The sequence below is a fragment of the Somniosus microcephalus genome, chromosome 31, assembly GCF_052327205.1.
Source record: "Somniosus microcephalus isolate GS21.2 chromosome 31, FLI_Smic_1.0, whole genome shotgun sequence".
In the NCBI taxonomy this organism is placed as follows: Eukaryota; Metazoa; Chordata; class Chondrichthyes; order Squaliformes; family Somniosidae; genus Somniosus; species Somniosus microcephalus.
This window is the reverse complement of record NC_141017.1, coordinates 7,243,907-7,258,232: the sequence shown is the minus strand read 5'-3', so window position 1 is coordinate 7,258,232 and position 14,326 is coordinate 7,243,907. Positions and strand designations below refer to the sequence as shown.

Genomic DNA, 14,326 nt, shown 5'->3' with positions numbered 1-14,326 from the left:
CATGCGGCTCGTTCCTGTAGGACAACAGGAAGCTGTTCAGACGTTGGTGGATTGAGCCCTGACCTTGCGATGCCTTCAAGGCGTGCTTCAAAGTTTGCACGAACCTTTCTGCCTGGCCGTTAGTAGAGGGATGATAGGGCGCAGACCTGATGTGTTGGACACCATTCACATGCAGGAAGGTTGCAAACTCCTGTGATACAAATTGTGGACCATTGTCACTTACGAGTTGTTCCGGTGAGCCATAACGGCTGAACATCTCACCAAGTTTCTCAATTGTTTTCTCTGCCATGGTAGACCTCATCACAGCGACCTCTGGCCACTTGCTACGAGCGTCCACAACCACCATAAACATCTTCCCTTCGAAAGGACCGGCGAAGCCCACATGTACTCGCTGCCACACTTCTGCAGGCCAATCCCAGGGGTGTAGGATTGCCCGCTGTGGAACATTCCGGACCCTTTGACATGGGGAACATGTTTTGGCTTTCTCCTCAATATTCCCATCGAGACCTGGCCACCAGAAGTAGCTTCTTGCCATTTCCTTCATCCAAACCATCCCACTGTGGCCTGTATGAAGTTGTTGCAGTATAGGTTCCCTCAGAGGTGGCGGAATGATGACACGGCGTCCCCAAAGAAGACAACCTGCCTGGATGGAGAGCTCATTTCTTTTTGAAACGTAAGGTTTTAAACTAGGAGAATCTCCTATCGCTCTCTCTCGAATGACACCGCCCATTACCTCAGACAGGACTGGATCGTTGCGGGTGTACCTTCACACCTGAACTGCAGTGACAGGTGCTCCCTCCACTTGTCTAAAGTAGAAGATGTCTATCTGACGAGGCTCTGGGGGAGTAACAGGCAAGGGTAGCCTCGAGAGACCGTCTGCGTTGCCGTGCAAGTCTGATTTGCGATATTTGATGTCGTATGTGTGTCCTGACAACAGTAAAGCCCATCTTTGCATCCTGCTTGCAGCGAGAGACGGAATTCCAGTGTGGGGCCCGAAGATTGAAGTCAATGGACAGTGGTCTGTCAGGAGTGTGAACCTTCTCCCAAACAGGTACTGATGAAATTTTTGAATTCCAAAAACGATTCCCAAGGCCTCGCGCTCGATCTGCGCATAGTTACTCTCGGCCTTGTTCAAGGTGCGTGATGCGAAGGTGATAGGTTTCTCTTCACCCGAAGGCATGATGTGGGATATGACTGCTCCCACACCATATGGTGATGCATCACATGCTAGCTGCATGGGTAGCTTTGGGTCGAAGTGTGTCAGGACCTCCGAATTCAGCAATGCTTTCTTTGCTTGGGCGAAAGCTTCGTTGCACAGTTCAGTCCATTTCCATGTTTTGCCTTGACATAGCAACTGATGTAACGGCTTCAGCAATGTTGCTAAGTCTGGAATAAACTTCCCATAGTAGTTAAGTAGCCCCAGAAATGAACGTAACTGGCTCACATTCTGGGGTGCTGGGGCCTCCACGATCGCCTTGACCTTTGGTGGCGCCTTATGCAGGCCAGTAGCGTCAATCACATGCCCCAGGTACTCAACTGAAGACTGAAAGAATTCACATTTGTCTTTACGAACTCTGAGTCCGTACTCTTTCAGTCGTTGTAGTGTCGCATCCAAGTTCAGAAGATGATCCTCCCCATTTGTCCCAGTGACAAGGATGTCGTCCAGGTAGCACTGGACTCCTGGCAGTCCACTCAAAATCTGATCCATTGCCCTTTGGAATAGAGCAGGGGCCGACGTAATTCCAAACAGAAGGTGGCAGTACCTGTATAGCCCCTTGTGTGTCACAATTGTCAGCAGCTCCTTTGATTTGTCATCGACATGCATTTGTAGATAAGCCTGGCATAAGTCTATTTTGCTGAACTTTTGCCCTCCGGCCAGGCCCGTAAAAAGATCATCAATGAGGGGAAGAGGGTACTGTTCCACAGACAGCACCGGGTTAATCGTCACTTTAAAATCCCCGCAGATTCGAACAGATCCATCCTTTTTCAGGACAGGAACAATGGGTGTGGCCCATTTGCTCACACTCACAGGCTCCAGGACTCCATTCTCGACTAAGGCCTCCAAGTTAGCCTCAACTTTTGGCCTAATTGCATAGGGTACAGGTCGGGCTTTGTGAAACTTCAGCTTGCTGTCAGGTTTAATGTCCAGTCTCACGCTGATCTTTTTCATGCTCCCAAGTTCCCCATTGAAGAGTTCTGCATGTTTGTTTAACACTGCAGTCAGACCTGACTCCCCTTTTGACATCATGCGGACTGCAGGCCAGTCCAGCGTGATTTTCTCTAGCCACGCACGTCCCAGTAGCGATGGGTAATTTCCCTTTCCCACATATAGTGGCAGTTTTGCAGTCTGTCCGTTCAATTTAACTGTCACCTCAATGACGCCTCTCATGGCCACAGGTTCGCCGGTATACGTCTTTAGCACAATGTTTGTTGGCTGAAGGGTAAGATGCTTTAGCATTTTGTTGTAGACAGTGTCTGAAACAAGGGATGCAGCCACGCCTGTGTCCACCTCCATCCACACTGATTGTCCCTCCACCAGTGGTGACACCCAGTAGCCATTTGAACCACCTGCAACCGTCAGTATATGTACCTCTTCCTCCTCAGAGGTGTCGCTCCCCTCTGTTTTGCTTGTTCCATCATACTGCACTGAATGAACACTCTTTTTCCTCTCTTGTCCAAATACAGACATTTTGCTTCCATGCTTCCCAGCTCTGTCTGTTCTTTTTTTACCTCTACAGGCGCGTTCAACGTGACCCTTTTTGCCACAATTTCGGAATTCCAGCTCCGTACACCAGCAGTCATTAGCGTGATGGCCCGTTTTCCCACAACGGTAACATGTGCCGTTCCGCGCACCTTTAGGCTCAGACGACACCTTGTGAACTCTCCCTGTTGAACTCAACTGGTGAGCCTCCTTTTCCGCCATCTCCATGGAGACACTAACTTCAATGGCCTTTTCAAGAGTAAGGTTGTCCTCAGTAAGAAGGCACTTCAGTGTGGCTGCATTTTGCAGACCACACACAAGTCTGTCTCTAATGGTATCATTCAGCACCTCCTTGAACTGGCAGTGTTCCGACAACCTTTTAAAGCAACAATAAACATCGTCACTGATTCCCCCTCCTCTTGATTCCATTTGTGAAATCTAAATCTCTCAGCAATAAGTTTTGGTGAAAAATGTGCTCCAAGAATTTCCACTAGTTGCTTATATGTTTTAGTTCCTGGCTTATCTGGCTGCACGAGGCTGCGAAGTAAATTGAAAGTCTTCGGCCCGATTACACTCAAAAAGGTAGGCACAACCTTTTCATTTGCCACCGCATTCGCCAATACAAAATAGTCAAAACGTTCCGTATATGCGCTCCATTGCTCCACATTTTCATCAAAATCACCGATGTTTCCTAATATAGTAGCCATCTCACGTTTCAAATTAAATTTTCTGTTTACTCACTGCACCCGTAACGTACGCTGATTCATCCGCTCCTCGTTGCCACTTGTTGTGTCGGTACCTTTCGACCTAGACACAATTTAGGACTCAGAACTCAGAGATTCAAACATGAAGTGCTTTATTGGAAGGAAAGGAAGTTCTGGCAAGTTCCGAACAAAGAGAGCTAAACTTAACCGAGAGAATACCCAACCATTTATCTCCTGTGACAGCACCACCACAGGTGGGAGGAGAACACACAATACATAACAAAGTCCATTGTCCTTAGAGGTTTTTAAGGAGATTTAAATTGAGGGAAGCCTGGCCCCATCTATGAGGAGAGGTGTCATAAGTTTAGCTTATAAAAATAAAGGGGATAGAAGGAATCTGAAGAATTGGAGGCCCATCATATTATTAAATGTGGGCTATAAGATCTTGGCGAGGATTATGGCAAATTGTATGAAGGAGGTGTTGCCGCAGTTAGTTTGGCCCTCTCAGTCCTTTGGAGTCATAGGCCGGGACATCGCTGACTCTGTGGTCTCAATCTGAGATGCGATAGAGCTCATGGAAGAGATTGGGATGGAGGCTTATGTATTAAAGATAGATCAAGAGAAAGCCTTTGATCGGGTCTTTCATGAGTTTTTATTGATGGTTTTGGAAGCATTTGGTTTCGGGGAAAATTTCATTGAGTGGATAAGGGCTTTTTATTCAAACATATTTAGCTGCATTAAATGTAATGGTTTTTTTATCCAAGTATATTCCAATACAGAGTTCAGTGAGATAGGGTTGTCCCCTGTCCCCATTGTTGTACACATTGGTAGCAGAACTGTTAGGTTACATGATGCGAAAGAAACAAGGTGTAGTTGGGATTGTGGTTCCCAATTCTGGGCTGGTGTCGGTGATACACCAATATGCAGATGACACAACCTTAACATTGAGAAATGGGCAGTCAGTGAGGAAAGCTATGGACGTAGTGGAGGAATATTGTAGAGCTTCAGGAGCCAGAGTAAATTATATTAAGTCCCAATGCCTGGTTGCAGGGAGAGGTAGGGGGGAAGGGTTGGGGGAATGTCCCTTTAAGGTGGTGGAGGTTTTGGAAGTTCTGGGGGTGCATATGGGGCGCAAGAAAGACAGGGATGAAGTGGATCAATTAAATTGGGAACCAAAGGTTATGAAAATTAAAAAGATTTAGGGAAGATGGGAAAGAAGGTGGTTGAAAGTGCAAGGAAGAGCGACAGTGGTGTCCGCTCCCCTGCTATCTAAGCTATGGTACTTATTGACAGTGGAGGATATTCCTGAGTGGGCGGAAAAGTCCATCCGAGAGGCTTATGTGAGGTTTTTATGTGATGGGAAACCAGCCTTGGTTGTTTACAGTACCATCATTGGATGGAGAAATCAGGGAGGACTCAATTTCCCAGACACTAGTACGATAGCAAAATACTGCAGATGCTGGAAATCCGAAATAACAACAGAAAATGCTGGAAAAACTCAGCAGGCCAGGCAACATCTGTAGAGAGAAATTAGAGTCAACGTTTCGGGTCAAAACCCTTTGTGACCCGAAACATTGACTCTAATTTCTCTCCACGGATGTTGCCTGGCCTGCTGAGTTTTTCCAGCATTTTCTGTTGTTATTTCTCAATTTCTCAGATATTGATTTGAAGAAAAAATCCTTTAGAATCAAATGGGTGAAGAGATTTTTTCAGAAGTCAAATACAAGTTTTTGGACGAGTTGTTTTGAGCATTTTTTAAAATGAAGTGGGATAGGAGGGCAGGGGATATTGTATATGGAATACAATAATATGTTTTTGAAATCGATTAAACCTCTCCCTAGGTTTTATAAGGGGGTTGTAGAGACTGGGGCCCAATTTTTAAAAAGTGTGCAGTTTATGCCTAAGGGGGCTGAGGAATTTTTAGAACAGCCCTTATTTTTGAACAGGTGGGTCAACATTGAAGGAGAGGTTTTATTTAATCAAGCTTTTATAAAAGCTGGAATTATATGTGTGAACGATGTATTATATGAGATAATTCCAGGTTGGTTGCTGGACGCGATAGTGAGGGACATGGTGTGGGAGGAGGATCAGGAGGTAGAGGAAAAAGCAATAGGGATCATGTATGAGAAGATTGTGAGGGCAATGCCACAGGATTGGATGGAAGAAATAAATGCGGAAATCTCCAAAGGGAGTAAAATGCGTTCTGCTTTTCCAAGCTTTCTGCTGGAGAAAGGGGGAGAGTTGGTTCAATTTGATAACTGTAATACTCGAAATTTCTATGAGGTCTTTAGAGAATGGAGATTCAAGACACCTGCTGGTCAGGAGTTTTGGCAGAGTATATACCCACAGCTGGACTTCAACAGGATTTGGAAGGGAGTGTGGGCGAATTTTAAATGTCCAGAGTGGATTGAACTGTATTTCAATTTGGCTCATAACCGGATTTTTACCATGACGGTCTTGTGTAAGATTGGGCGAAGTGGAGGGGGCAACTTGCCCAGTGTGTGGGACACGGGATGAGATTCTGTCCCATTTACCGGTGTTATGTCTGCCGTTAAATGATTTTAACTACTATGTTAGACAGCTGTGTGAGGTTTTTTTGCTGGGTGGGGACCGAAGAGTGAGAATGGGAATCCCGTGGGATTCAATTTTGAGATGGGGATTGCAGGAGAGTCTGCCCGAGTCTAGCGGAGCGGCAATTAATTTAATGTTCAGTTTGGCTAGATTCGTGATTGTGCAAAGAAGGAATGCTCTGGTTTTTAAGGGGAGGAGAATGAATCTAAAAGAGTATTTTAAATATAAGCTAAAAGATCATTATAAGAATCTGTGGATGTTTTATTCAGAAAGGAATTTAAAGATAGTATTTTACAATCAATTTTTAAAACACAATCGATTAGTATATGTTATGGGAGACAAATTAAACTTCAGGTTTTGATGTTAATATGTGGTGGAGGAATGGCTGTGCAGAGCGGCGGAATGGATTTGAATGATACAATGGAATGATCACCATGTTGTAAATGTTCTTAATGTTCAATCAATGATATAATTTTTAAAAAGTGGGTAGCACACTTGCCTCTGAGTCAGCAGGTCGTGGGTTCAAGTTCCACTCCAGGGACTTGAGCACATAAAGCTAGGCTGACACTCCAGTGCAGTGCTGAGGGAGTGCTGCACTGTCAGAGGTGCTGATGTTCAGATGAGACATTAAACTGAGGCCCCGTCTGCTCTCTCAGGTGGACGTAAAAGATCCCATGGCACTATTTTGAAGAAGAGCAGGTGTCCTGCCCAATATTTATCCCTCAACATAACACAAACAGATTATCTGGTCGTTCGCACATTGCTGTTTGTGGGGCCTTGGTGGTGCAAATTGGCTGCTGTGTTTCCTACTTTACAACAGTGACTACACTTCAAACATACTTCAGTGGCTGGAAAGCGCTTTGAGACGTCCGGTGGCCATGAAAGGCGCTATGTAAATGCAGGTCTTTCTTTTTCTATGACCTCTGGTTATTGACCCACTCGCCAGAGGGAATAGTTTTTCTCTATTTACTCGATCAAAACCTCCCATCATCTTGAAAGCCTCTATTAGGTCACTTTGTAACCTTCTCTGTTCCAAGGAGAACAATCCGAACATTTCCAACCTCTCCTCATAACTGAAGCCCCTCATCCCTGGTAACATCCTGGTAAACCTCTTCTGTCCCCTTTCTAAGGCCTTTACATCTTTCCTGAAGTGTGGGGCCCAGAATTGTCCACAATACTCCAGCTGAGGCCTAACCAGTGGTTTATAAAGTCCGAGCCTGATCTCTTTGTTTTTATATTCTGGGCCTCTATTTATAAACACAAGTAACCCATTGGCTCTTTTAACCACCTGATCAACTTGCCCTGTCACCATTAAGGATTTGTGTGTATGGACACCAAGGTCTCTCTGCTCATCTACACTTTTCATAATCGCTCCATTTATAGTTTACTGTCTTTACATATTCCTCCCAAAGTGTATCACTTCACACTTCTCCACATTGAACTCTATCTGCCATGCTTCACCCATTTCACCATCCTGTCTGTGTCACCCTGAAGTCTGTAACTATCCTCATCACAATCTAATACGTTGTCAAGTTTCGGATCATCGGCAAACTTTATAAATACATATTTTGGTTCTGTCTTCACAAAGGAGGACACAAATAACCTCCCAGAGATGCCGGGGAACATAGGGTCTGATGAAAGGGTGGAACTGAAAGAAATCAGTATTTGTAGGGAAATGGTGTTAGAAAAATTGATGGGACTGAAGGCCGATAAATCCCCAGGGCCTGATAATCTACATCCCAGGGTACTTAAGGAAGTGGCCCTAGAAGTAGTAGATGCATTGCTGGTCATCTTCCAGAACTCGATAGACTCTGGAACAGTACCCATGGATTGGAGGGTAGCTAATGTTACCCCACTATTCAAAAAAGGTGGTAGAGAAAAGGCGGGGAATTATAGACCGGTAAGCTTGACATCGGTAGTGGGGAAAATGCTAGAGTCCATTATAAAAGATGTAATAGCAGAGCACTTGGAAAGCAGTGACTGGATCGGACAAAGTCAACATGGATTTACAAAAGGTAAATCATGCTTGACTAATCTACTGGAATTTTTGGAGAATGTAACTGGTAAAATAGATAAGGGAGAACCAGTGGATGTGGTGTATTTGGACTTTCAGAAGGCTTTCGATAAGGTCCCGCATAAGAGATTAGCGTGCAAAATTAAGGCACATGGGATTGGGGGCAAGGTATTGACTTGGATAGAGAACTGGTTGGCGGACAGAAAGCAAAGAGTTGGAATAAACGGGTCATTTTCTGAGTGGCAGGCAGTGACTAGTGGGGTACCGCAAGGATCGGTCCTAGGACCCCAGCTGTTCACAATATATATTAGTGATCTGGACGAGGGAATTGGATGTAATATCTCCAAATTTGCAGACGACACAAAGCTGGGTGGGAGGGTATGCTGTGAGGAGGATGTCGAGAAACTCCAGCACGATTTGGACAGGTTGGGTGATTGGGCAGAAACATGGCAAATGCACTATAATGTGGATAAATGTGAGGTTATCCACTTTGGTGGCAAAAACAGGAAGGCAGATTATTATTTGAATGGCAATAGAATGGGAGAAGGGGAAGTGCAAAGAGACCTGGGTGTTCTTGTACACCTGATCAACTTGCCCAGAGAGTGGTGAACCTGTGGAATTCTCTGCCACAGAGGGCGGTGGAGGCCAATTCATTAAATATATTCAAGAAAGAGTTGGATATATTTCTTAAGGCTAAAGGGATCAAGGGATATGGGGAGAAGGCAGGGACCGGTTGCTGAATTTGGATGATCAGACATGATCTCATTGAATGGCGGAGCAGGCTCGAAGGGCCGAATGGCCTACTCCTGCTACTATCTTCTATGTTTCTATGTTTTTATGCTCCCTACACCCGAGTCTAGTTCATTTGTAAAAATTGAAAAGAGTAATGGACCCAAAACTGACCCTTGGGGAACATCACTCAAACCACCTCCCAGTCTGCAAAAAACATCCATCCACCACCCTTAGCTTCCTGTCACTGAACCATTTCCGTATTCATACTGACACTTTCCCCTTAATTCCAGGGGCTTCCATCTCATTAACAAGCTTCCTGTGCAGCACTTTGTCAAATACCTTCTGAATGTCCATATATACAACATTTACTGCACTACCTTGATTAACTTTCCCTGTCCATATATACAACATCTACTGCACTACCTTGATCAACTTTCCCTGTCCATATATACAACATCTACTGCACTACCTTGATCAACCTTCCCTGTCCATATATACAACATCTACTGTATTACCTTGATCAACCTTCCCTGCCCATATATACAACATCTACTGCACTACCTTGATCAACCTTCCCTGTCCATATATACAACATCTACTGTATTACCTTGATCAACCTTCCCTGTCCATATATACAACATCTACTGCACTACCTTGATCACCCTTCCCTGTCCATATATACAACATCTACTGCACTACCTTGATCAACCTTCCCTGTCCATATATACAACATCTACTGCACTACCTTGATCAACCTTCCCTGTCCATATATACAACATCTACTGCACTACCTTGATCAACCTTCCCTGTCCATATATACAACATCTACTGCACTACCTTGATCAACCTTCCCTGTCCATATATACAACATCTACTGTATTACCTTGATCAACCTTCCCTGCCCATATATACAACATCTACTGCACTACCTTGATCAACCTTCCCTGTCCATATATACAACATCTACTGCACTACATTGATCAACCTTCCCTGTCCATATATACAACATCTACTGCACTACCTTGATCAACCTTCCCTGCCCATATATACAACATCTACTGCACTACCTTGATCACCCTTCCCTGTCCATATATACAACATCTACTGCACTACCTTGATCAACCTTCCCTGTCCATATATACAACATCTACTGCACTACCTTGATCAACCTTCCCTGCCCATATATACAACATCTACTGCACTACCTTGATCAACATTCCCTGTCCATATATACAACATCTACTGTATTACCTTGATCAACCTTCCCTGTCCATATATACAACATCTACTGCACTACCTTGATCACCCTTCCCTGTCCATATATACAACATCTACTGTATTACCTTGATCAACCTTCCCTGTCCATATATACAACATCTACTGCACTACATTGATCAACCTTCCCTGTCCATATATACAACATCTACTGCACTACCTTGATCAACCTTCCCTGCCCATATATACAACATCTACTGCACTACCTTGATCACCCTTCCCTGTCCATATATACAACATCTACTGCACTACCTTGATCAACCTTCCCTGTCCATATATACAACATCTACTGCACTACCTTGATCAACCTTCCCTGCCCATATATACAACATCTACTGCACTACCTTGATCACCCTTCCCTGTCCATATATACAACATCTACTGCACTACCTTGATCAACCTTCCCTGTCCATATATACAACATCTACTGCACTACCTTGATCAACCTTCCCTGCCCATATATACAACATCTACTGCACTACCTTGATCAACATTCCCTGTCCATATATACAACATCTACTGTATTACCTTGATCAACCTTCCCTGTCCATATATACATCTACTGCACTACCTTGATCACCCTTCCCTGTCCATATATACAACATCTACTGCACTACCTTGATCAACCTTCCCTGTCCATATATACAACATCTACTGCACTACCTTGATCAACCTTCCCTGTTACCTCATCAGAGAATTCAATCAGGTTCATCAAACATGATTTACCTTTAGCAAATCTCTCTCTCTGACTTTAGCAATTCACTGGCTCTCTAATAACTTAACCACCACCGATTTTAGGCAGACTGGCTTGTAGTTTCCTGGTTTATCCCTCTCCTCTTTCTTGAATAGTGTGCATAACATGCATCAAACTGTCCCGTATCTAACAAACAGTGTGAGTGTGAGCCCTCGGGTCACTCTGTGCACACTAGTGAGCCAATTCAGTGCACACGTGCCCTCTGAGCTACTGCTCTTGTGAGAAAGACACTATATATCCTTCCTTCCTTCCCTCCCTCCCTCTGTGGATGTCGGGTGAGGAACAGGATTGGGATTGGTTGTGATGCATTCTGCGGTCGAATAGCCTATTGCCACTCACTGTCTAGACACAACTGGCCACTTGGACAAAGTAGAGAAGTCTTTCTGGTGGCTGGGGAGCTGCACCTTAGCAGGTCTTGTTATCAGGAAAGCTGTTTGCCAAAGTTCTGCAGTGAGGCCCTTTCTCGCTGATATTCGTATCCAAGTATTTATTCTTAAAGACAATTAATTTAAAAATAAACAAGTGACACAGACACACCTACCAAAAGTAGGGGCCCCGTCCACTCCCGTGGGACATCCCTGAACTGCTGCTGAACCACAGCGGCCCATGTGTCTGAGCGTTCACAGAGCGGAACGTAGTTCCTCAGTGACGCCCACCTGTAAACAGACAGATCACCAGCTAGACACACACAGCACACAGCACGGTCTCTCACCCTCCGAACAATCCTCCACACACACAGCTCCATGGATCACAACAACATTTACGGAAATGTCACTCCAGTTCGTGGTAACAAGCAAAAGCAAAACATCCAAGGGTTCATCAACCCAGGTAGGAGAGACAACACAATGTGAGTGTGTGTGAGAATTTGTGTGTGTGTATGTGTGTGAGAGACAGAGGCTGTGTGGGTGTGTGTGAGAGAGTCTGTGAGTGTGAGAGAGAGAGTCTGTGTGTGAGAGAGAGTGTGTGTGAGAGAGAGTCTGTGTGTGTGTGAGAGAGTCTGTGTGTGTGAGAGTCTGTGTGTGTGAGAGAGAGAGTCTGTGTGTGTGTGAGAGAGTCTGTGTGTGTGTGAGAGAGTCTGTTTGTGTGTGTGAGAGAGAGAGTCTGTCTGTGAGAAAGTCTGTGTGTGTGTGTGAGAGTCTGTGTGTGTGTGAGAGAGAGTGTGTGTGCGTGTGAAAGAGAATTTGTGTGTGTGAGAGAGAGTCTGTGTGTGAGAGAGAGAGTCTGTGTGTGTGTGAGATTCTGTGTGTGTGTGCAGGAATCTGTATGTGTGTGCGTGTGTGTGTGTGAAAGTCTGTGTGTGTATCTCTGTGAGTCTGTGAGTCTGTGTGTGTGAGAGGGTCTCTGTATGTGAGAGGGTCTGTGTGTGTGAGTCTGAGTGTGTGTGACTCTGTGTGTGTGGTGGGGGGGTGCTAAATAGGGAGGTGGCAAAGGCTTTAAACTAGTAAGAAGGGGGAGGGATCTACATGAAACGTAAGCAGCCCAAACATAAATAAAACAGGAAAATGAGCATCGGACAGAATAAAGTAAGGGAGGACATTGATAAAAAGGGAATAAATAGAGTTATAGAACAGGATTCTCAAAAGATGTCTGAACGTAAAGTGAGAGGAAATCCTATTACAAATTAATTCAACTTTCTGTACAGCAATGCACACAGTGTCCAAAATAAAACAAGGGAGCTGGAGGCAATCATGCATTGGGAGGAACCAGACACAGTAGGGATTACTGAGACATGGTTGCATAAAAATCAGGACTGGGAATTAAACATTGCAGGGTATAACAAATTTAGAAAAGATAGAGAGGGAAATAAGGGGAGGTGGAGTAGCTGTACTTATTAGGGATAACATAATGGCAGTAGAAAAAAGGGACATAGATATCAGCAATACAAAAATAGAATCCATATGGCTAGAGATAAAATATAATAAAGGATCAATCACACTAATAGTCATATAGTCTACAGACCACCCAATAGTGGAAGGGAGGTGGTGGAAGAACTATACAGACAAATTAGAGAAATGAGTAAAAAACATAGAAAAATAATCAACTACCCCGATATTAATTGGACAGAAGAGGTAGGTAAAGGGGATAAGGGAATGGAGTTCCTACAATGTGTACAGGACTCCTTTCGAACCCAGTATGTAAAAATCCCAACAAGGGAGGATTCACTATTGGATCTAGTTATGGGGAATGAACCAGAGCAGATAAGAGAAGTAAAAGTAGGGGAACATATAGGCAATAGTAACCATAATATAATATGCCTTAAGATGACAATAGAGAAGGACATAAGAATGACAAAAATCAAGTTAATAGATTGGAGAAAAGCTGATCTTGAGGGGCTGAGAATAGAACTTGGGAAAATAAAATGGGCAACAATATTGGCAAACAGCGATGTAGAATGACAATGGGAAACATTTAAAACAGTGTGTTATAAATCTCATCATCATAAAGAAACTACACATGAAATAACACTGGACAGGCAGCTGGTGGCACCGTCCAAGGAGTATAAATACTCAGGCGTGGGCCCAGCTTGCCAGGGACATTTTGTAAGACAAGGAGCTAGTGAAGTACAACTAGACCTCCATGTTCTGAAACAAGTTGATTAAAGCCTTCCTCTATGCTCAAACCAAGTGCGGAGTGAGTTTTATTACGTCACAGTGTTCAACAGAGTGCAGGAAAAATATATTCCGCTAAAAGGAAAGAACAAATTAAACACTAATGAGACTCCATGGATGAATAAAGATATAAGGAAACAATTGAAGGTAAGGAAAGAGGCAAACATTAAGTACATAGACAGCAGAGGAGTGCATGATAAGGGAGAATACGAAGGGATTAGGAGAGAAGTCAAACAAATACAATTAGGGAGGCAGAGAGGAACTATGAAATTAAATTAGCAAGGAACATAAAACAAAATATTAAAATATTTTACAGACACATCAATAAAGCAGGGAAGATTGGGATGGCAATAGGGCCATTAAGGGATAGACAGGACAATGCCACCGGCAGTGATAGAGAGATGGCAGAAATATTAAATCATTATTTTGCTTCAGTATTTACCAGGGAGATAGAACAGGAGGGCATGACATTGGATGATGAGATGAGTAATGATATGTGCATTTAAAATAAAAAAGGGGATATATTAAATAAACTAATCAAACTCAAAGAGGACAAAGCCCCTGGTCCAGATGGGTTGCATCCCCGCATTTTAAAAGAATCCAGGGAAGAGATAGCAGAGGCATTACTACACATATTTAATAATTCGTTAGAAAAAGGTGTAGTGCCAGAGGACTGGTGGATAGCTAACATAATACCGATATTTAAGAAGATGGATAGCACATGTCCAGTGAATTATAAACCAGTCAGTTTAACATCGGTGGTAGGAAAAATAATGGAATCCCTACTAAAGGAAAAAATAGACGAAGATCTAGAAACCAAAAATATAATAATGAATAGTCAGCATGGATTTCAATAGGGAAAGTCTTGCTTGACCAACCTTATTGATTTTTTGAAGAGGTAATAGAGAGAGTAGACAAGGGTAATGCAGTAGATGTAATTTATCTAGATTTTTAAAAGGCCTTCGA

The 14,326-nt window shown here is 43.7% G+C and overlaps 1 protein-coding gene across 1 annotated transcript in view; it reads left to right on the top strand.

Annotated features, from left to right (window-relative positions):
• The first annotated feature begins 11,440 nt into the window (after window positions 1–11,440).
• The window catches only part of LOC147097551 (C-type lectin domain family 4 member G-like), a 141,710-nt gene continuing 138,824 nt past the window's right edge, over window positions 11,441–14,326 (top strand). The window contains exon 1 of the mRNA XM_085971437.1: window positions 11,441–11,579. Within this exon, the coding sequence (XP_085827563.1) occupies window positions 11,495–11,579 (85 nt within the window). The 5' untranslated portion in view covers window positions 11,441–11,494. The remainder of the gene's footprint in view (window positions 11,580–14,326) is intronic.